At 31.7% G+C, this 24,898-nt stretch overlaps 3 protein-coding genes and 1 long non-coding RNA gene across 5 annotated transcripts; 2 read left to right on the top strand and 2 right to left on the bottom strand.

Annotated features, from left to right (window-relative positions):
* The first annotated feature begins 3,994 nt into the window (after nt 1–3,994).
* Nucleotides 3,995–10,136, top strand: LOC102661845 (uncharacterized). The gene is made up of 2 exons (XR_416998.4): nt 3,995–4,230; nt 6,115–10,136. It is a non-coding gene; the product is annotated as an uncharacterized lncRNA (long non-coding RNA).
* Nucleotides 10,137–15,002: 4,866 nt separating this feature from the next.
* Nucleotides 15,003–17,438, bottom strand: LOC100805243 (monooxygenase 1). The gene is made up of 6 exons (XM_003540519.5): nt 17,301–17,438; nt 16,493–16,639; nt 16,332–16,382; nt 16,054–16,225; nt 15,644–15,878; nt 15,003–15,561 (listed from the first exon to the last, which is right to left on the bottom strand). The coding sequence occupies exons 1-6, from the start codon at nt 17,378–17,380 to the stop codon at nt 15,053–15,055; spliced, it is 1,194 nt and encodes a 397-aa protein (XP_003540567.1). The 5' UTR covers nt 17,381–17,438; the 3' UTR covers nt 15,003–15,052.
* Nucleotides 17,439–19,066: 1,628 nt separating this feature from the next.
* On the bottom strand, nt 19,067–22,630 carry LOC100780118 (protein ORANGE, chloroplastic). Of its 2 annotated transcripts, XM_006591891.4 has the most exons (9): nt 22,375–22,630; nt 22,186–22,300; nt 21,783–21,899; nt 21,577–21,663; nt 20,904–20,980; nt 20,545–20,672; nt 19,839–19,975; nt 19,247–19,326; nt 19,067–19,166 (listed from the first exon to the last, which is right to left on the bottom strand). In XM_006591891.4, the coding sequence occupies exons 1-8, from the start codon at nt 22,539–22,541 to the stop codon at nt 19,249–19,251; spliced, it is 906 nt and encodes a 301-aa protein (XP_006591954.1). In that variant the 5' UTR covers nt 22,542–22,630; the 3' UTR covers nt 19,067–19,166; nt 19,247–19,248. The 2 variants fall into 2 exon arrangements, with proteins under 2 accessions (XP_006591954.1, XP_003540871.1); XM_003540823.5 differs by having other exon boundaries at nt 19,067–19,326; nt 22,375–22,629.
* Nucleotides 22,631–22,855: 225 nt separating this feature from the next.
* On the top strand, nt 22,856–24,107 carry LOC100813093 (40S ribosomal protein S20-2). The gene is made up of 4 exons (XM_014764364.3): nt 22,856–22,962; nt 23,059–23,180; nt 23,221–23,334; nt 23,648–24,107. Coding segments are annotated over exons 1-4 (381 nt in total). The 5' UTR covers nt 22,856–22,960; the 3' UTR covers nt 23,791–24,107.
* The last annotated feature ends 791 nt before the right edge of the window (nt 24,108–24,898 follow it).

Consider the following 24,898-nt stretch of genomic DNA (forward strand, 5'->3'; position numbering starts at 1 on the left):
CCAAATACTTATCTAGCAAAAATCCACATGGAGAGTTGAGACGTAATATGGTTATACAGTCAAGGATTTGACATACAGATGCAAAATTAATTTCATTTTTCTGATCTGTTATCAGATGTCATTAATTTAAATAACGAATTTCATGTTAAGACTAATATAATATGTAAATATTGCTTGAATTCAAATTATTACCATATATCGAACACTCAGGCGTCCGCATCAAGGTCATTTTAAAAATAAATAAATGAAGATCGTGTTTATGTGAATTGAACAGCAGATTGTCAATAATCAGCCTGTATCATTATATATGCTATTGTTAATTCCACGCGCTTCTCAAAAGACAGTCGACTAACTTGCAATAAAAATCAGTTTACTAGTTTTCTGGAAATATTTAAATCAGTAAATGATCCCGAGAATTAAAAACTAACACAATTTATGGGTTATTTGATTGTTCTTAAAGCAATGTTCGGAAAAATAGCTACTAAAGCTTCTTGGGATTTCCGCATTTCATTGGACGGCCGAAGTTTTATACTAACAAAATTCTTCGTTATAGACAATTGTTTGTGTAAATTATTGACAATCATATAAACTTTTAACAAATTTTGGGTTTAGTCTTAAATGTTCATTGAAACAATTAGAGACGCAGTCGCCATAGCTGGGGCACGCACATGTGGGTATGACCCGAAGCCCTTTCAGATTGCTTTAATTGCTTGACTCAATTGCACGCTTTCTTTCTGTACTTTTCGTGATTTATTATCCTTCCCAATGGGGTTTGAGATCTTGCACATCAATCGTATATCTGAGATATGTTTATAAAAGATATATTAAACTTAATTACGTACACATATTGTAAGTTGAGACAACGAAAAAAATCTTAATCCAGTTAGCAGCAAAATGAATAATTATATAGATTCCTAACATGCGTTGATCACATCTTCTACAGAAATGATTAGGTTAATTCACGGAAACATCAATTCTCGAAGTCCATTTGCATTCATGCATGCATGTTTCTCCTGTAGAGTGGATATTTAAATTCATTGATGACAGCTGTTCGCCATATATGTTGACTCAAATTTGGTGGAAATTTTGTACATTAAAAGCTTATCACTACTAGCGCGTGGACCGTGCCATGCATGAAGAATTTTTTAGGGAGCGGTTAAATAATTATTTTAATGCATACTTCTTTCAATTATTTTAATATAAGAAATAAGAATTTTTTATTTTTTTAAATATAAGTAAATTTTAATTATTTCTGTTTTATTTAATGAAATTCTCTACAAAACTTCTTTCATTTAATAAAATCAAATATTTTTTTAGGTTTGATATCAAGTTCCAATTAAAGATAGTTTAACAAAATGGTTTATTTTTCAATTAAAAATGACAATTTAATAAAATTAACTAATTTTTTTAATAAGTATGAAGTATGTCTTTTTTTATATGAAAAAAATTATGTATGGTTAAAAAATAATTTTTTTTACATATATAAAATTATACAATTTTGAGATACATCAATATATTGGAATTCAAGCCTTATTATAATAAAAATATTTTAATAATACATCAACGTTTTCATAGAAAATAAGTTAATATCATTAGTTGAGTTTCTTTATAGCTACTGTTAAATTTAAATCAGAATAAATAATTAAATAAATTCTTAAAAAGGTGATAAAGAACATAAGCACCAATTATATTATCATGGACTTACCTATAGAAATCATTAAATCTAGCTCATACTCGAATGAAAACATCAATTAGCACAAAAAATAATCAATTAATGAGTATACAATACTGATGTAAAAGTTTTTATATAATAAATTAATCTAAAATTATTATTGATATGTATTTTAAGATAGTTATTGTAAAACAGACTTAATGCATGTATTATTCATTATTTAGTTGAACTTAAACAATTATATTAAATTTGGATCAATTCGTTCATTCTGAAATAATAATTGTTTTCAACTTTGACATATAATTTTTAACTCTTTTTTTTATGAATTCAAAACATAAAATTTATCTTATTAGATTTACTTATATAAAAATTATGAAATTTAACTAATATTCAAATGAAAAAAGACCATAAATATGACCCCAAAAAAAATACATGCAAAATGAGTTTCACGAGCAAACAAAAAAGAATATGATATTATTTTTTAAAAAATTGGTTATCAGTTAGACTCACTTTTTATATTATTTTCATTCTATTTGTGACTTTTTTTTTCAAACATCAATTGAGTTTTATAAGTTATGTAAATGAATTTAATGAAACAAGTTTCTTAATACGGTTACAAATGAGTTTAAAATAAAAAATTATCACTATTAGAAAAATCAAATTGACTTAAATTTAAAATATAAATGTTTAAAATAAATTTAATAATAAAATAGAGGAATCGAGAAAGGAAATATAGAAACGTAACATTAATTTTGAAAAAAAAATATAAAATTTTGTTGACTATTTAAAATATTAAATTCATACATATTAAGAATTGTTGTTGTTAAATATAATATGTTAAATGTTATTTTACACTTATATTTAACTGTTTTTGTAATCTTGAAGTGTAAAATTTTTTTTTAAAATGTTTTGCATTTATATTGTAAATAAAAATAAATTTTATTATTTTATAATATTTAAAATTTATAAACAATATTTTAAGTAATTTAAAGTATAACTATTAGTTAGATTAGATGTAAACTAATAAAATGACATACTACTCAAAAACTTGTTTTAAAATTATTATTTTAATCTTCATTAGATCATTTATATTTCATGTCATTAACTTTTTCAAGGTATTTTGCATTACTTTAATAATAATATGATGTATTACCTCTTGTATATTTATTATCCTCTTTAATTGGCCTTTTTATTTCCCGTACTTAGCATATAAAATTGTATATTTTATTTAAAAATAATTAAGAAAAAAAATTTCGCGCGTGTGGTATAAATAGATATTAGTCATATTATTTAATTTTCAAACACAACTCATATCTCCAATAGAAATGAAACTCTACATTTGATGAGAAAGTTAAAATCAATGGCTTCAAAGAACAAAATTATATTTGGAACTCTTAATGTTCAGGATTATAATATTTAAAAATTAAAACTAGTCATATGTGAAGAAAAAAAATTCTATTCGACAAGAATTAGTTAATACTACCAACCCATGCTAAAAAAGAGTTATTTTTGTCTTAAAGATAGAAAGAAAATTAAGAGTAGTAAAATTTATAAACCCACATTAAAGAAGAGTTATTATTTTAAAAAAAAGATTCTCACTCTCATCCTATGAGATTATAAGATTCTCACTCTCACTCCTTCCCATGGGAATAGAAAGATGAAAAACATATACAATATACATTCATAGAAATAAGTAATGTATGAGAATTTTTTTTATAACTACCAAACACGAAAATGTTAGGGCCGGTTTATATATGCTGATTGACACTGTTATAAGTTTCAAAAACTTTAGAAACAACAACTAGTTTTAGTTGTAGCTTTTTTTCTTTATGTTCAAGTTTAAAAGTAAATTCATTTTAAAAGTTTTTTATTGTATTCATGTGATAGTGATAAGAATAACAACAACAAAAATAACATGATAACAATATTAATGATGTTGCAAGTGATATCAATGATGTAAGGATAATGTGATTTTTGGTGGGATCGTGACAATAATAAGGTTGTCAATGATAACATTTATGATAATAATGTCATTGATGGAAATATCATTTTAAAAAAAATTAATTCATAAACTTAAGGTAATAAAAGTTTTTTTATAACCAAAAACCAAATTCATAAATGAAATCATTTTAAAATTAAATTAAAAATCAATTCAACTTTATTTTTATCAAATACGTTTGTTTCCAATATTTTATTTCAAAATCAACAACTCGCACTTATCTCCAAATGAACCCTTACATTTTCAAACTCACATTCTCAAAAATAATTTTGTAAGACTAAAAACAAACACACTCTATACGACTATATGGGGGTATTCTTAACAATAACATGTTCGCGCAGTAAAAAAAAACCCGTGCATTACGCGGCCTTATAAACTAGTTTTATTGTTTTTGACTAATCGGTTAAAAAAGTGTTGCGTCATGAAACAAGAGACATCCTCTGTTATTCGTTTGGAATTAGGGCGTCTGTAGGCGCTGATTCTGATTGGAAGTATGTTACGCAGTGAATTAAATTTTGTTGCTTTGTCTCAATCTCCTCCCAGTCCTATCCATTAAGAGGTGAGGCAATAAACCTAAGCTTTCTTCTTTTTTCATCTATTTTGTTTCATTTGATTGTTCTACATTCCATGAATTTCAATGCGAGGTTCTGCCTTCTCTGACTCACCAGATGTATATTTCAATTCTTGTTAGAATTACCAGATCCATTGTTGGCACCACTTGGCTGATTATACGACAAATTCTACTTAGATTAATTTGGTTCTTTTATATTTAGATCTAAATCTCATTACCCCAGCATCATTCCGTCCACATAGAGCTCACAATTCTTGACCGACACAGTAATGCTTTAATAATTCGTCTCTATTCATGCTTGATTTGTGAAATTCATATTTAATATTTTTACTTATTTTATTTGCTTTTCTATCTGGTTGACACACGACAGTTAAGTTTGCAATCTCTGGCAAACAATTCTCAAGAGTTGCGTTGCAAGCACACTTGGAAAAGCCGTGCTTAGCTGACTGCTTTGTGATCTCTCTTATTGCTTTTTTCGGATGCTTCTGTTGAACACTATGTGCTCTTGCATGCATATCTTATAGCTTATTGTAAATTATTTTATTAGCTTCATTGCATCAATTTTACTTTACCCATCCAAGTATCCAACCCTTTAAGTGATGAGAAAAGAGAGCAGGAATTGTTCTTGAGAACAGAAAGTGGGGCTACATATTACATAATTTCATGTTATTATTCTGTTAATAATTTTTGAGTGAAGTTGTCTTGGCTATTGCTTTAGGGGAAAAGAAGTTACATTAAGTACAATAAGGCCTTTTCTACCCATTTCATGTCATTGGCTGTACTTTGTTGTTTTTAGTAGGGCTAACAGTTCTTTATGTCTTTGCTTGTATAGAAAGACTCAACATGAGACTTGCTTCTCTCCATCCATCATGAAACACACAGAAGTTGAACCAAAGATTATGGCATATAAAATCTTAAAAACAGTGACGATATCTTTTTTAGAATGACTACTGCATTTTGTAATAGAATTTATATAGCTACTTTAAGCAAAGTTGTTGTGGTAAATCGTAATACTGTCGAAGTTGATACTGGCTGTCTACTTCATGTTTTGCACCTAAGGTCTTTTACTTCATTTTATTGGAAGGGAGGTTATCAGCTTTCTGTTCACGATGGTGGATTTCTTTTTCTTTTTTCTTTTTGTGTAATTTAAACATTTGTCTACTTATGTGCTATATCTGCAAGGTTTAGAGAAATATAAAATGACTAGATTGCTCTCCTGGACATTGCTGCTTCCCTGAAGATGCAGATTGTTAATGAAACCTCAGAAAAAATAAGCTTGCTGTAAACCTTTTTGAAGCCTAATATTTGGAAATACCAGCATTTATTTGTAATGAAGCTTCATGGCTGGTATTCGTTATTAGGATTTATTTGTGCATTTTAAACTTTGCCATTTTGGTATGTGTTTAATTTCTACTGAGTGATTACATTGGAAGAACTTGCTAAAATCATGTAGGCTACTGTATGCTACCCTTTTCATTATTGAATATATATATATATATATATATATATATATATATATATATATATATATATTAATGCATCCAATAAGTCGTGAATGTCCTGCTTTGCATGAAAAGAAAGTAAACATTTCTTCTTACTTGTTGTTTTCCTCTATAATTTTTTTTTGGTATAGATCGTAGTCAGTTTTTTTTCTGTTAATTTGGGATGTCGGAAGATGGATTTCTTATCAGAAAGCCTTTTGGTTTGTCATCTTCAGGCCAATTCTCCCCCTTTCGTTCTAACATTAAATGCAAACTCATGGCAAGCTAAACTCATCTCAGAAGTTGCATATTATTTCACATATTGTGTCAGCCATTGCATTTATAGTTGACTTATGCTGTATCTCTTTCAATGGATTAAATCAAATATCAGGAGAGAATGCATGCAGCCAAATTGTTCAGTAATGTAACATGTGAATACTCTTCTCAAGTGAGCAACAAAGGTGGGAGTGAGTGCTCTCCAAATGTACGAGAAACTTGAAACTGGAGGTTAGTTTAACATTTCTCTAAAATATTGGGTTGTTTGACTTATTTATTACTTGCTGAAGTTACCAACCCCCCTAACAATCATTGTAATTGATTCACCAAGGTCTCTGTCACCTTGGTTCTTTGTTATACCATATATGGAATGCTTTTTGATTCAAGCGGCACAACTAGAATAACAGCCATAAAAACTCTACAAATGCACAAACCAGGGTGAAGCTATCGGTGGCCTTTCAAGTTCAGCAAGAGCCACCCCGTCTTTAACAAATCCAAAGTAAAAGAAAATCTGCTTGTTATAGTAGCCATTGAATTAAACCCAACCAACCACCACCCAGATGAAAATAATCGTAGAGTACAGATATCTTATAAACAACACAAGTAGGCTACCTAATTCCTGATATTTTGTAAACTAGTATCACGTTATTATTTCATTTTAGTCTAGAAGGAATTGATGTTGTCATAACCAAGATGCTTATTTACTAGTATTTTTTTAAAGTTTTAATTGATGCTACTGCTCTAAATAATTGCAAGATAGAACGAACATAGAACAAAGTTGTCACGTCGATTCATATTTTTCGTTGAGCTTGATAAAACCTAGCTGCACTTACCCTGGCCTAAGCTCTCAAAAACAGAGACTTGCAAAACAATCGACTTCTTCTGGCCTCATTTGCTATTAACATAAAATCCTAGCCGAAGACAACCAAAAACTATACAGATACATACAAAAGCTATACACTCAACGTACACCAAAATTCACAGCTATGTTACATGAAACCGTTGCACACTCCCTTGCTACTGCCTCATCTCTGCAAGATGTGGTGAATTTACAGGTCTCGTTAGCTTCCTCACCAGGTGTTGGTAATTTTTTAGTCTCCTCACGGTACGAGTTGACACATCTCATACAAACAAACTTAGACGGCATTCCATCAGTATTATTATCAATTCCAGCACATCTTGTGTGCTGCCAAACACCACAGGTATCACATGCTAACATTTTCTCTCCATCGTCATCCTTAGCCCCGCAAATGCAATCCACCTTCCACACCTCTGTTCCTCGTTCCATTCGGAATCGGCTTAGCCCATGTTTAGCTGGACATCTACCTTGAATTTGAATTGATCCACTTGTTCCAAGCAAGAACTTTATGGTGAGCGAATCACTGATTGATCCATACCCTAGGAGTTCCTCAGCTTGAAACCTCTTATACATTGCATATACCTCTTGAAAAGCACTAGTGGCTTCACTCTTGAGGTCAGCAACAGTAGCATTCAAAGGAAGCACAATTAGCTCTGGCGGTGGGGATGGATCATCCTTGGGCTGATCAGAAAGCTCCACATGACACAACAGCCTAATGACTGAAGGCAGTTCAACAGCCATTTCATATGGCTTGTAATCCTTCATGAACTGTTTACAGTCAAGGAGCTTCCTGGCTGAATCCGCCACCCTTTTCCTCATATTCTTGGGTCTGTAGCACACCATTTTGTCAGGGTGAATAATTGAATCAAATAAAAATGTCAAATCAGAGATCAGTTGAGCATCTGTTGGATAGCCTGAATTTGTGCTTAATCCATTACACCAAGGTTCTAACCTGTATTAAGGATATATAACACAAGCGTTAGTTACATTGGTATAGAAGCAAATTGACAAAAGCCACAAATTCAGTCTTACCTGAATTCGATGGCACTGGAAATTGGATTGCATCGTGAACAAACTATCATTCCATTGGCAGCTAATTTTCCCGGCAAGTGCTTAAGACAGTAGTCTAGAAGTTCTGGAGATGAAACACCCCTGCATACTGCACCCTTGAGAGTACGCCTTGTCACCCATTTGGCCTCAGTACAGACACCCGATGCAAGCAAAACCTTGATCAAAGCATGTTGCACGTCTTCAACATCATTTCCCGTCCAAGCACACAATAAGTTACTGGTCTGCTTAGATGTCCTCATGGCCACTGGCTTACGACATTCAAGAATCAATGTCAACAAAAAGGAAAATAGATCTTTAATCGTCAAAAGTTCAGTTTCTGCCAAAGACTGGTAAAGAGAAATGACACACTCCAGGCGGCTTCTTGGTCCCCGACCATGGAATGAAAATGAGGACAAGAGCATGCTCGACAGGGTATTCACTGCATTCTTGTAAGCATTTTGGGTAAGAGCATAGCTGCCAGTTCCAAATTGATAACCCCAATTGCCATACCAGGAATGCCCGTTGGTGATTGCATGAAGCAATCGGTATTCCAGCCCAAATTTCTTGGACAAATCCATCACACTAACCTTCCTGCTCAATTATAAACACAATTACCTAATAAAGGGGTCAAGTCAAGCTCATCCTGATGCAAAATATGAGAAAGTTGAGTAATGCAGACCTAACAGAAATTGCAGCACATAGCCTATCCCAGAAATTCATGATATCAAATCCAGAGAGAAGCTTCGAGCCACCTTCTCTTCCATTGAGAGTGAGCAGGTGCCCATAACCATTGGCATGCACGACACCATGCAGAAGATGGGTGTTATCTTCAATCTGAAGATACACCCAATCCTCAAGGTCATCAACGGTGATGGCAAAGTTACACGATCTACACCTGCCAAGATGTCCAATAACCGAAACGACTAGGTTACTTTGCATGCAAAAATAAACACGAGTAAAAGTTTTAATGGAAAAATAAAAAGTGCAGAACCACTTACCTTGTTTCAGATAATTGGAGAAGATTTCCACATCTTGAACATGGTCTTTGATATGCTTCGACGGCATCACTCGCAGCCCTTATTATGAAATGGTATCGTTTTCGACACACCGGATGCCCACTCCACCCTTTGTTTTTACCCCAACAAAAAGTCAGCATTAGAACACAACCATATATCCACCAAAGGTCCCATAAATATCTATCTCACATGCTTATTATTCTTATCTTTTCACACACCCACGTTATTATTATTAATATAAATAATATTGTGTATTATAAAATGATAATAATAATATAAAAAATTGGCAAAATAAGTATATTATATAATTTGAATTTAAGCACACAAAAAAAAAAGAGGGAAAATAACACAGGTTTTTGCTGAATTTTCAACCAAATTCTAGGAGGGAAATCTGATGGAGTTCAATTCTTACACTACTCAGTGAATTAAATTAAAAAAAAAATAAGAAAGTATAATAAATTTCCCTCAACTATGTAAATTAAATTAAAAAAAAAAGTATAATATTTTTCCTTCTACTATGATCCGTCCTGTTTTTGTGTTTTAATTTTATTTGAAGTTATTGAGAATGCATGGAGTCTACAGTCACTGAGTCACAGACTCGGCGAATGTGCTCACCAACGACTCGGCACTGGTCACAATAGACGGAAGTACGGCAACGAGTGACGTCCTCCTCAACAATATCGAGAGTGACCATAGCCGGCGAGAGATCGGGCCCACTGACGATGTCTCCGACACGGAACAAGATCTGCCACGTCATGAGTGACGGAAAGAGCGAGGGAGGGAAAGTGATTCGCGCATGGTCAGAGAGGAACCGCTGTACACAGTTCCGGAAGGGTTGGCCGGAGGCAGTGACGCCAGGCTCGGGAAAAGTAAGAAAATCACGAAGATCAGCTGTGACCCTTCTCTTCATCCTCTTGGAGGGTCTCTCGTTGACGACCATGTTCCGCTCGGGCGGGAGGGTTTCGAAAACGACGTCGAATCAGTAACGATTGGGGGAAAAAAAAACAGATCTGATCTAGAGAAGAAGGAGAGAGAGATTGTGTTTGTGTTTGAGACTGAGCGTATGAGTAAAATAAAGAGCGGAAGGATGAAACAGAGAAGACGACGGCGTTGGGGTGTAGTCGAAGGCGCTAGTTGCTAGTTGCTAGGGTTTGTTTGTTTTTTTTAGCATATATCCACTTTCGCCGAGGGCATAATTGTCATTTCACTTTAGTCATGGCGGTTCACTTTCCCTTTCTCTCTCAACTGCTCTTTTAATCTCCACACACCTTTTCACTATTTTCTTTTTATTTTTACTTCTTCCACCCCAAAATAATAATTTTCCTAAAGTAATTTTATAAAAGGTTATGGTTGGAAAAATTAATTAAGAGTTGAAAAATTAATTTATTAAATTATAAAAATTTGATAAAATCAATTATTGAATTAATTAAAAATATAAAATAAAAAAAAATATTTATTTGTCTCGCACAATAATTATAGTGGAATGGATGAAATTTTGTTTAGTAATCCACTTTTGAATAAAATTTTACTTATAATTCAATTCAAATTTATAATAAAATCATTCTTTTTTTATTTCTAAATATCTTCAGCAAAAAATAAATTAAATATTCAAATCATATCATAATTAAAAATTATAAGTAAATTATGATTTAAATTTATAATAAGTAAATTGCCATATAAAGCTATTTTTAATTGGAATCAGATAGAGAAAGAAAAATCAGATATACAAAGTAAGAAAATCATTTATATATTAAAAATATTTAGTTTGTAAATTTTAATCGTAATAAAACTTAAATATTTAAAATATCTATTTATTACAAATTTTTAATTATATAAAAAAACTAAAGGGTAAGATGAGTCAAAACAATCTGTAAAATCAATGCTAATATCCACTTTTTAAATTGATGATTAAATTAAATTTTTTTACTTTTGAATTTTTATTGATTTTAGTTTTATATTTTTTTAATGATTTTATTATTAGTAATATAACATTATCTTATATATTATTTTAAAATAATCACTAATATGATATGATATATATTAAAACAATTTTGATAACACAACAATGTTATCCGATTTAGTGTGTATCAAATATTAGATAAAATTAATGCTTATATTTTCATTATCCTGTCATACTCTTATCTTATTTTCATATTCTACCATCATTTACAAGGAGACGTTTGTTGCATGACATAATCTTGCATTTATGGAAATATTAATACATAAGAATGTTAATCCAATTAACATGTTTGAATAGTATTTAGTAATTTTAGAAAAAAGTTTAAAAAAATAATTTAAAAATGAAAAAAATAAAAGTGAAGGAGAAAGGTAAATAAACATAGTGAGAATAGGTAGTTTATGGTAGATAAGAACTTTCATTTCCATGAAAATATCATATACCTATCCTCTTTTTTATGGGAATAAAATATAAACTACTTACAGGATAGCACAACTTTCATGATAATAAAATAAAAGCTTAAAAATAATTCTGCTACACATATTTTAAAATGGGGATATTTGGTTATTATATTTTAGAAATTTTACTATTTTAATCCAATTCTAAAATTTATTTATATTTTATTTCTTTTATTTTGATGCGGATGATCCCTAGACCTAATATGTTTATTTAACATTCATTCATAAATATTTAATTATTTAAATATAAGAAAAAATAATATTTTATTGTATTAGTTTATAAAAAAACAAAGTATTATGCCTAACTAAAATATGTGTAAAGAATTAAGGATTATTCACTATGATCGATGGAGTTGTGGAAACTTTGATAGTTGGTATCAGACTTTAATTTTAGATTTGAATCTCATGGTTGAAATTGTACACCCAAAAAATATATGTAATATTTAAAAATAAATATAGAAATACTAAATAAATATTAAATAATTAGAATAAATAATGATCAAAGTTGTACTAGACGTACGTGTAATGAGTAAAATAAAAGATTCAATTATCATAACTCCCAAGCAGTAGGGAGTGACGATAGAATCGGAAAGGCGGTTTTCCTTGGCTTTGAACAAATTTTTTAATTTTCATTTTCGTTTTCGCAATAAAACGTTAACTTTTTTAGAGTCAACTAGTTCTATTGCCCGCGTTTTGTACGGCTCTGGAAGAAATTAAGTATATTTTTAATTCCGACTAATGTTTTAACTTTTAAGTGGTACATCATTACACAAAAATATTTTTTATATTATTATTTTTAAAATTTATACATTATATTTTATTTAAAATTCATTACAAAAAATATTTTTGAATATATAAATTGTATTCTAAATTTATAATAAACAATTTAAATTATAATATAAGATTTTTTTAAAAATTGAAATAAATAATTGATTAAGAAAATTAAGTATAATAATACTTTTAAGATAATTAATAGTGTGTTTGATTTCACATTTAATGTGTGATTTTAATAAGCTAATATTTTAGCTTTCACATTTTAAATATGATTTCTTATTCAAAAGGTACATGAAAAATGAAATGCACCTTCCAATGAGTGGAGAGACAATGTGTTTAAAATCCTTAGTGACCCTTTGTTTGGTAGAAGAAAATATAAAAGAAGGGAAAAGGAAGAAGGAAAAAAGAAGAAATAAAGGGACAATATAATTCATGAGTCATTTGGTAACGCCAAAGTGAAGGGATGGAAAAATGAAAAGGAATGGATCCCTCACCATTTTATTTTTATTTTTTGCAAACCTCACCAAACTTTACAAAAGAAGGTGATGCATAACTAATGGCATTTATGGGGATTCAAACCACAGATAAATGCATAGTTGATGACATTTATGAGAGTTGTAAAAATTAATTGTCACAAGAAGGCGTTGCATAAGTTACGACATTTACGGGAGAGTTCAAACCACGGGTAAATGTATAGCAAATGACGTTCATGGTAGTTTAAAAACATCGGTAAATGCAAATATGACATTCACTTGGGTTTAAAATCGACTTTCTATTTAAAAATAGTCGATTATGCTACAAGAGATAATTAATTGAGTTATTTTTTTTCTCTCCCTATTTATTTTCCATTTCTTCATTATTTCTCTTAAATTAATTAAATACACACATTTTCACTCCATTTTTTTACCTACCTATGTTCACATTTTTTTTTCTATTTTCTTTTTGTTACCAAACATAACATGGCGTAAAAAATAAAAAAATAAAAGAAAGATTTTTACTCTACAAATTAAATATTATTCTGTAGTTTATAATATAGGAATATATTGAAATTTTATCTTAATGAAACACTTTATTTTACAAAGTGATACAAAGTTAAAAACTAGTCAAACTCTAGATGGGAGAATTGAAAAGAGATGCTATATGATAAGCAAAGAAGAATATATATACAAGATAATGAGAATTTGTAAACAAATTGATTAAAAATAATAGAGTAAATTACATTCACACCCCAAAGTTAGTGCTTATTATATTCAATTTCATTCTTTTTTTATTATACACCATACTTTTTTGTGTTTTTTTATCTTTCATTCCACTTTGATTCCCTGACTCACTGTAAAATGAGGATTTAGTAGTGCCGCTATCACGTCCTTGACCCATTAGAATTTATTTTACCTTATTGTTTTTGTTTTCTCTCTTGTATTTTAGGAAAGGGAGAGATTGTTAGGAGTTAGGTAATACATTTACTTTTCATAACTATGTAGTTAGTGGAAGTGTAGTAGCCTTTACAAGGCTTCCAACTAACACCATTAATAGATATACAACAAAAACTTATCTCCCATTAATTCTCTCATCTTCTCCAAAAACTCTTGATTAACCTAGGTGTTCCTTTCTTTTCAATACCATTGTGTAGTATCTGCTTAATTCATAACAACTCCGATGAAGGTAGCATTATCGTACTTGATGAAATAGCTGTCGAGCTGTAATGCGTTGTCACAGGAGGTGAAACAGAGGTTGTCGAGTTAGGTGACTGCATGTGACACACAACGAGAGCACTAGTCACTGGTGAGATCATCATGATACTGAAAGAGGTTGTAGACAACGTTGAAGGAAGTAGGGACAATGAAGTTGTTGTGGTTGATGAAGGTGACAAAGTTGATGAGGAAGGTGAGGAGTGAGTTGATGGTATTTTCGTAGGTGAAACCCAACGTGAACTTGGGTTAAGAGCAGACTTGCACAAGAGTGATAAGAATTCTTAGGACATTTTCACAAAAAACTAACACCATTAATAACAGTGATGGTTAAGGAGAGACAAAAGAAATGAGATTTCAGAGAGAAGGTGTAAGTATAACAATCACTAACTTGGGGGGATGAGTATAATTTGCTCAAAACAATAATAATTGGACAATCCAATCTAAATTGATTGTACCATTAGCTTTTTTATTTTTATTTTTAATGCCAATGACATTAGTGTCGAATATTTATCATTGATAATTAATCAACTATTGGGGAACCTAATTAGATCACTTTTAGTGAGATATTTTTCTTGAATCATATTTTTTCAATTCAAGGCTCAAGCACGAGATTTTATTTAAAGAAATTGAACTCAGTACCACTTGAACCAATTATTTATTAATTAATGCTTTCATTGACTTCTTTATATTTACAAGAGATCGTAACACCGAGGTTATTGGACCACCAAGAATAAATTTATTGGATAATACTCTACATGAGAGGATTTACCCTAAAAAAAATACTCTAGTGAGAAGAGAAAACCAACAACCTTTTAAAACTAGATAAAAAAAATCATGAAGTTTATTTCAATCTATACTTAGGTGTTAGCTTGAGCAAAGCACTCATAAATACAAAGATCACATTTGAATGCAACTTTATACTACTAGTTATCGATAACATGAACTTGAAATCATCAAATCCATTTGGTCCATGACTTATTGAAATATAATTTGTAATTATTTTTTTATCTTTGCTACGTAATGGTGCACAAAATAGCATGTTCGTTTCCAATAAATTAATCAAAGGATGATTCAAAACGTGTGTACCTTAAAATAATCCTTAATCATCGGCTACAATCTTGATGTAAAATAATCCAAAAATGAATACATAATCAGAGCTTTTATTAATGATATTTTATGGAATAAATTGATGTATTGAATAATAGTAGCAGTATATGTGCATAAGATTAGTTGAAATGAAAAATCATCCTATAGAAGTCCACAATGATAGCGGGAATGCCAATCGGGGTCTCTAAACAGAATGGCCATGATTGCAAGGATAATGAATCTGACTATGGATGATTTGGTGTCAAGCTTCTTCCCAACAAGGAAAGAATGCAAAGAGAGCCAAAAGATTCTCATCTTCCTTTCTTTGAGATATTGATCAAATGCTTCTTCTGCGTCTGCGATGTTCATCCCTTCCGCAAATTTCTTTTGGGCCAGGCATCTAGCCAGAACCAGGGCATCTTCTATGGAAGCTGAGCCACCCTGTGCAATGAATGGGCCTGTGGCATGCATTGCGTCACCAGCAATTGTCACTGTACCTTTCCTGAACTTGTTCAAGACCAAGTCCCACGGTGCTCGATACTTCAACTCAGTCAGATGCAAGAAGCTCAACTTGCAGTTTTGTATCATCTCCACAGCCCCTTCTGGGAAACCTTTCATTGATTCTATTAATGACTGCCTAATAAGAACTGGCTCTTTCCAAATTGTTGAATCTGCTTTTTAATTCATTCATTTAATAATTCTCACATTATAAGATCAAATTAAGAAGTGAGTTTTAATTACTAGAGACTAAACCTTTAGAAGTCCTTGGCCTTGTGACAAACCAATAAACGAGCTGGTCAGACACTGGGATTCTTCCGAGTTGGACTTGACCTCTGCTCATCACAACAAACTCACTGGCAAATTGATGACCATTTGGAAAATTTGTGAAGCCTCGTGCAACACATGTAGAGAAAAGCAAGAGCTTCGTTCGGTGTAACCCAAACATATTTGCAATGGCAGAATTCACGCCATCACATCCAATAACAACCTGAAGTATAAACATGTTACATGCATGCACCTGTGTAATTATTCTAATCCATTTGGTGTAGCAACTCACGCTTTCACAACTCAATTTAACTTTCTGACGACAACCATTTTCACCCAAAAAAAAAAGAAGCAATGTTCGCTATGTGGACATGAGAAAAGATACACACAAATATTACCTTAGCTTGAAGGATGCTTCCGTTGCTAAGCAGAAGCTGTGGAGAGTGTGTTAAAGGATCTAATTCAATGGAAACCACTTGACAGTTCGTACGTATAGTCCCCACCGGTAAATTATCGGCCATGGCTTTCACCAGATCAGTACGCTTTAAACAACGAAGTTCCTGATTAACCCTGTTTTTTTTTTATTATTATTATTAACAAAATCAAGTTAACTATATATATGATGTTCCATTCCCACGATTTCTACTTGTACAAAAAAAAGTACCCTCTAACTCACCCAAATGGAAATTCCATTGGCTCAGCCTCGTTGAGAGATATAAATCTTCCCCTGAAATCATTCATTTTGTTTTTATCAATTAAAAACTACATATCATTAAATTTTATCTTCTCTCTCTATGTATTAGGATGAAATATCGAAAGATGTTACATCATTGTTACCCTTCTATTTGAATAGCAGTTTGTCTAAGTGTTGAGCCAATGCCAAGCTGATCAAGTGCACGCCAGCCATTTGCCTGCACTATTATAGCTGCTCCTGTGGCTCGCAAATTCTCTGATCTTTCTAACACCAGACTTTTAATTCTCTTCCTGAAAGTAATTAAGTTAATATTGCAAATGGAATCTCATATGGTATGGAAGAAACAATAAATGCATCACATCATGATTCAACTCGTAAGTTACTAACCTAAATTTTGAGTCATAAATCGTACGATTCAGTGATGAAATAAAAGTAGTGTGGAATATATCATTAAGTAATTTCGGTGCAATAATTTTAAATTAGGAACTGACAAAACAAGCCAAATAGAGTATGTAGAATAAACGAGTGACAATGTGGATCTTCCATTTCAGAAGAATGATAAAAAAGAGACCACTAGAATTCTTAAATAGCATTATATTTCTTTAGTATCTTTTTATTTAATAATTTAAGCTTATGCAAAAAAAAATAAAAAAATCTGGGATCGAATTTGCAAAAGAAAAACAAAAACAAAAAGAAGGCAAAACAACAAAATTCTGAAACATCTAATTCATATAGGTGATATGTAATGACTCATCTAATTCTGACACAGCTTATGCAAGACATCACATATATAATATAAATTAATTGTTGAATAGCTGAATCGTATTATATTGCGCGATTTGAATCGCAAAATCATAAGATTCTAACAACCATGAACAAGATGATGTGGAGGAAGGAAAAACTATAGATCATTTGCATGCGTAATGAAGAAGAGAAGAGGTAAAACAAAACCTGTGAAGGGCAAGGGCTGTTGCAAGGCCACAAATACCACCTCCCACGATCACAATATCGGCATCAACAGTTCTATCCATCCTCTAATTGGCCTTCTCTAGCTAAACAATTGAAATATATTTTCAAGACAGTTATATGTTTATTTGTATTTCTAGTTACTTTTTATAGCATGAAATCACAGAATCGCATCAACTCTCTCACCTATACATGTTAACTCAGAATAATAATTGGGTACGTAGTTCCTTTAATTAAATAGACTAACAACCAACATTCTACTTTGCATGATCTTGCGTAAATGAAACAGTAAGAAAATTATTTCATTTTAAAAATCCATCAATATAATATTTAATTAGTTTACAAAATTAATATTTTTTTTACCCGTCAGAATATACTTTACATAAAAGTTTATTATTAAAGTATTATTGCTGTAAAAAAAAATTTAAACTGTCTTCTAATATTTTGTTACTATATTATTATTTATATATCAAATTCATATTACAGCCTAGTGCTTGTTTAAATTGTAGCACTGGTGTTGTCTTGGAGTGATGTGTTATTCTTAAGTAGTTATGTGATGCAGGTAGTTCATGTATACCTAATGCATATTTTGTTTTTACTCATGCTGGTACTTCAGTACTTCTTGTACCTGTCTTGGTTTCATATTAATAAAATCTATTTAATTACTTTAGTTTTTTAAAAATATATTATATATATAATGATTTTGATATAAAAATTGTTACTTGTGTATCAAATTCGTGAAAAGATATCACAACACGTTTTTAAATTATTGTGTAAAAACTTTATTATACTTTAATTGAATTCTTTATATAAATTATAAAGTGTGTAACCTGCTTAACGGCACCGGCGCTGTAACTGGCCATAGAGGCCACCTTCCAAAAAAAAAAAAAAGTGTGCAACCTAGTAAACGAAATGACAACATACATATATTACCATTATTACTTTTCAAAATGTGAAAAATTGTGTTAACTGTTTTATTTAAATGATAACTAAGAATAATTAATTGCGGTGATTCTTAAATTGATCTCAACAACCGGCAGTGTTCATTGCATGATCTAGGATGAATGGGAAAATAAACAATTATTTCATCTTTTAATCCATCAATATTTAATTAGTTTTACAAAGTCAATTTTTTAATTATCTTTTTTACTTTTAGAGAATAAACTACATATAGTTTTAAAAACACAAATATAGATACGGGTAAATTTACAACTTACATGCATACTCAACTAAGTGCATTAGATTCCTTAATAAAATTATAACACTTCAAAATAAGTTTTTATTCATAAAATAAAATAAAAATGTATATATAACATCATATAAATATATATATATATATATATTATTTTTTATTTTTCAATTATTTTAATAACTAATTTTACTAAATACTTATAATTTAATAAATTAACTTAAAAACTTTCAACTACCGATTAATTTTCTTCCTTCCTGTTAATTTTTCAACTAATTTTTCAACTAATTTTGATAAACATAGTCATAAATTATAGAGAAGAATGATTAAATTACAATAAAAAGTTTGTTAGGAAACAAGTGAAGCTTGTGTTCCTTTTGCTAGAAAAATGTTCTATAATCATTTTCAAAAAGTAAACACTTTTTCCAGCGTAAAATGTTAGTTTAGTTAGAAATGTCACGAGAGATTCGAACCCAAAATTCCTTCTCCCTTCTCCAACCACTTGGTGAACTTTATATCTGCACCACTTTCAATCCTCAAAAATAAAGGGAAACTGTCTATATATTTTTAACAATTTTCTTTTTCATGTAAGTGTTTATACATATTTACAGAAAATCCATTTCTCCGCCACGGAAACGAATACCACTTCCAAATTATTGAACCTGCTCGGAAATAAAAACCACTTCAACAAAAAATACCAGATTTTTCTTATAACTGCTCGGGATAACTATAATTACTGAACCTCTAATCAAATGGATCAATTCGTGGATCATGTTCGCTTGCCATGGCCATTCCAGTGCAAAGACATGTTGGACACATAACCTGCAATCAGAGATTCAGAGTTGAGCATGATAGAAGAAAAAACACTCAACAACCACTGTGGTGCTGTGGACCTAGCAAGTAACAACTTGTACCAATTTATCTGTGTTTACGTGGGCAGTTGCAAACTTGATTTCCAATGAATTCGACTTTTAAAATTGATTTTGGTTAAAAGTGAATTTCAAGTGAAGTGGTTTATTTTTGTAAAATTAAAAGTTTATAGTAAAACTTGGTATGGAATTTTAACTCTCAAAACTTAAAATTGATTTTAAAGCTAAAATCCTGTTTTAAGACAGAATACATACATAAAACCAAACATCTTGAAAAATAGCTAAACATATGTTTACTGTTGCAAAAGGCATCCTAACGTAATATTTTGCACTTATTACAGTTAACAATTTCAATGTTTTTTTAAATGAATGACATTGAGCTTTAGTCATGTAGATTATGGCTGTTCTTTAATATAATTAGTGTAAAGGTAACAGACAATGAAGTCAATACTTCTAATAACCGACCTTGCCAGATCCAGAGCAATTTGAACATCTCTCAGTTTTTGGTGGTGAAAGAGGCTTATCTCCACCTTTGACTGTGGATACTGGTTCAATCAGAACAAGTGCTCCTGTGCTTGAACAGCGAGCACATGCAAGATATCCTGACAGCAAAAGCATAATACATTAGTCAACTTTCTTGCAGTTAGCTTCGAGAGATATATGATTAAAATCTCCAATTGGCTGAAAAAATGCAACCCAAACTATGAAAGCTGAGTGAGAAGCAATAAATAGTTCCAGGCCTCTCTGCATTGCGTTTCACAAGGACATAAGCTATGCATTTTATGCTACAATAATTCTCTGCAATTATGTTATTAAAGAAAGTAGAGGTGTCCCATTTTGACACTTAACATCATGGACAAGGGATCAGAGTCAGACAGTATCAGAAGAATTCTCTGATACTGCGAAGAAAGAATGATTATTATTGTGAATATGGTCTGGAATGATACAGAAACACATCCAAGCTTCATTTTATTTCGTGATTTAGATTTCCCCTTTCTAATTGCAATAGTTCACCCCGTCTTCCTTTGCAACTAGAAAGTAGAAATGGTCCATGATGTGCAGTAAGAAGAGGAAAGGATAATACCAAGAAGCATGACAAAATCCTTCAGTTCCACCATTAAGACGTTTGACTCCAAAAATGCAGATAACAGAAGAGGTTTTGAAATCTTACCAGTACCAAGACAGTATTTGCATCTTTTCTGCTCCTGCTGTTTTACATTGTTTATCTCAACCACCATTAATGCCGAGATTACTCCAACTGCTCCTCCAGAGAATGATGCCACTATGGGATCAACCTGACTAGAATATCCAACAGAATTGAGTCATGATAGGAAAGAATAAATGGAATGCACTGAGATTCATTTTAGCAGCAGTGAACTAACACTAATCAAATATTCATATACAGACAAAGTAACATGCAACTCTATTCATAAAACTTCAATACTATCAGATTCTGGGAATATTGCACTACTTTTCAATGCTCCTTCTGAGAAGTATAAAAGGAAACAGCAGATCAGGAAAAGATGCTACCTCAGTTGCATAGGAAGATGTAAACTTTCAATAAAATCTGCATAAGATGTGCCCCCTAGTCCAAGCTTAAGCTCCAACTGAGAAATTTTAAAAAAAAATAAAATGAAAAGACTGAAAGTTGATAAACTAATTGACTTCATGTTTTACTAAAATCTCCACAAAAGATATAGATAAAAAGAGAAAAAAAGGTTATGCACTGACAATGTAAAATGTTTTACATAGTCATCTAATCACAACCCACGATATATGAATAAGGTTGTTAACTGTTAAAATAATTATCTTAAAGTAATTCAAACAATATTTTATGATTTGATGATAGTGTAAAACTATTTTATATTGTCAATGCATAAGCATTTAACCCAGACAAAAATAGGAAATGTATACATCAAAATTCAGTTCTTTTTAATATCAAGTATGCCTTTCGTCTGTGTATATATCAATAATGGAGTAGAATATGCAACGGAACATTTCTTGCACCAGTACAATAAGTTAGGTTCACATTGAGGATGATGTTTTATTATAAAAATAAAAGCAATCGTAGTCAATTCTTTCCAAGTTAATTAATCCATAGAAAATTGCAAAGGTAACAACCAACAAAAAATCCTTGCTAATTTCATATTTGATAGCGTATTCAATCATCAAAACAGAGAACTAGGTGCAGAAGAAATCTTACACTAGGTGCAAGGAGACCACCAAAAAGAATTATCCCGGCAATAAGAGAAAAACAGGTTGCATAATATTGCTTGAGATTTGCTGAAGTCTGCAAATAATAAATTAATTACCATTTAACCAAAGCCTTGCTATGAAAAGTAAATTCTTCATGCTCATAAAAAACAATGACAGAATCGCTGTGATTAAGTCTAACTCCAAGAGACTTACCAAAGGAGGCAAGAAAGGAATGAATGATGGGAAGTTAGGGAGTTCATTCTCTTGCTCTTCGTTTAAAATTCCAAGTTCGGCACTTTTAATTCTTTGCTGTATCCTAAGCCTACGAACCTACAAAATAAGAGGATGTTGTTTGAGAAAAGGACTTCCCAGAGAGTAAGATGCATGAATGGCAATTTGAATTTTGAACAGGTTTTGTACTAAATTTGGAAAGTCAGTGAAGAAAAAATAGTAGATCAACATAATTTTGATAGAGGGAAATAGAACCATAGCCAACAAGACCACCTCAATATCTGATATAGTGCTATACAAAAATAAAAGTAATGAAATATCCAACTGAAGAACCCTTTCTCGGAGAAACAGCAGCAGTATATAAGATGTCATAGGAAGGTGAGACCTCTTCCATGTGTAAGAAGATTTTGTTCCTCCGACTTCGAATGTTGTCCTGAATTTCTTGAAGTTCCATCTTGGCAAAATCCTGTACCGTTTCTGGGCCTTCAATGATGCAGAATCTGCGGATAGAATAGAATGGAAGAATGAAGAAAGGAAAAAAGAGAGAGAGAGAGAGAGAGAATAGAAAAGGGACCCAGCAGAGGCGGTTTTGTCGGAGTCAAGAGAGGGTGCAAAAGAAGAGTCGGATTCCTGGGCGGCCATCAAACACCATCTGGGCCTGTTATTGGTGTAGTCCCTCCGACTCCAACCGGATTTGATTGGGTAGTGAGAGACCCCGCCGAATCGACCCAGACACAGCATCCTCCCAATTCACTCACATAGAATTTTAGGTTGCAGACCAGAAACAAATATTTAATCGGATATTTGGAATACATGGTATTTTTAGTGGAGTGCACACCGTCCTCATCAACCTTCACTAAATCCAAATCAATTAAAAAATAAAAGTGGATAAATGGAATTATTACGGGAAATACATGTCATTGTCATTGTGTCTTGCTTTTTATTTTTTAAATATCTCATATCTTTTATATCTATTACTCTATTATCAAAAAAATATTATGCATTATTATTATTATTATTATTTAAGCCTTAAATTTATTAATTTTCTTAGAAAGTGCTTTTCATTTATCGTAAGCAAGGGACATGTGGATGACCCGGCCCATAGCTTCCGCCGTCCCCCAACTTGAGAGCTGCATTCTGCTTCCGATACTCAAACTCAAATGTATCTGTCTCTATCAATATCATCATGATTCCTCGTACTTTGTCAAATTCTATGTTCCTTTTGATTCAGTTTGCATTCTTAATTTTGTTTGTAAAGGAGACGAGACATGGCTTATGCTGCAATGAAACCCACTAAGCCCGGCTTGGAGGAGTCACAGGAGCAAATCCATAAGATTAGAATCACCCTTTCCTCTAAGAACGTCAAGAATCTCGAGAAGGGTATCTTTCCGTCATTCAATACTCAAATCCTACTCTTCTGTTTGTGCTGACCTGGTTCGTGGTGCCAAGGACAAGCATCTCAGGGTGAAGGGACCTGTTAGGATGCCAACTAAAGTTCTTAACATCACCACCAGAAAATCCCCCTGTGGTGAAGGTAATTTTTGTTTAAATTGGTATTTATGAACTTCATTTGTATGGGCTTCTTGCTTCCTACATTCTAATCACAATTGTAGCTTTATGATCTTATTTTGTATTTACCTGTATTCCCTCCATATTGAATTTTATGTTTCAACTTTGGCGCTGCCTCTTGTGGGTGGTTTTAGAAATGTCATCAAGGTTGTCAAAAAGCATGGAATGTAATAAGAGCAATGTTGTTTTATTCTTAGGTTTTCTCATTGTCCCTATCTGTTTGCTGTCTTGGTGTATTTTGTTTTGGATATTATTTTTCACTACTGCTTTTTTCCCAGGCACCAACACATGGGACAGATTTGAGCTGCGTGTACACAAAAGAGTCATTGACCTCTACAGTTCCCCTGATGTGGTTAAGCAGATAACCTCGATCACAATTGAACCTGGTGTCGAGGTTGAGGTGACTATTGCAGATGCTTGATTTTGTAATTTAGCCCCTTGGCTAGGAATATGTTGAGTCAAATACACCAGGGTTAATGCATTTCCTTTTGCCTTTTCAATTTTTGAAGTTGATTATTGTGGAAGGGGTATTGATTTGATCGATTATCTTTTGTTTTGTGTTTGTCGACTTTGAAGAATACCATGACAAATGTCATGAATCTTTCGTGTCAAATATTTTTAGCTTCAGATCGAGACTATGTGTTTGTTATATCGCAAATCTTATACTCAGGAAGAACAGCTAGTGTGACTAATTGTACTTTTGAATAAAAGACATAATAAGAACAGTGCATAATGTTATCGGATTGTTGCTGTAATTTTGGCCATTTTCTGTTGAATAACTATTGTATTTGGTCTCGATGATAGGTAAAGGCACATTTTTCTAAATATAACTAGTAAACCCAATAATCCATAGTAATTTGATAAATATCTTAGTAAAAATTGTGTTGTAAAATATTGTTTTAATTTTTGCTTTTTAACATAAAAGTTTATAGAGGAGTATTAAATATAATTAATAAGGTAGCTATTAAATGTTTGTTAATTTACCGCTTAATTAAAAATGATCTTGCCGAAATAATTTCTGTAATTTAGTGTTCAACAAATATATTGAGGTTTTGGATTGAATGTTATATTGTGCATAGGTGTCTAGAGCTATATAGATGCAACTATTAGAGGTGTTGGAAGATGGTTTTTTTGAACCCAACAAAACTCATGTCATTGCACTTAAAATCAAGACTTGAATACAATTTAGTATCAAATCATGAACTTGTGGGCTTAGACTCCCTTGCAAGGCAATGATCTACATGATTAGCTCGCTTGACTGATACTGGCTGCAGTCTCAGATTGATGGAAGCTGCAAGAGTTGTTAAAGTCAAGCTCAATAGAAACATTATGCAGAAAATTACTGTTTTTGAGCCATTTGACAGCAGATAACAACGCCACTGCTTCAGCCTCTTGTGCGGGAGGGAGATGGGTTAAACATTGGTTTTATGCTTGCCTTATACACAACAACTCTAGATGCAATCCAATTGTTCGAGGTATTTTGCAGATGGGTTAAAGATTGGTCTTATGCTTGCCTTTTTCACAACTCT

This window comes from Glycine max, chromosome 12 (assembly GCF_000004515.6).
Source record: "Glycine max cultivar Williams 82 chromosome 12, Glycine_max_v4.0, whole genome shotgun sequence".
Taxonomy (NCBI): Eukaryota; Viridiplantae; Streptophyta; class Magnoliopsida; order Fabales; family Fabaceae; genus Glycine; species Glycine max.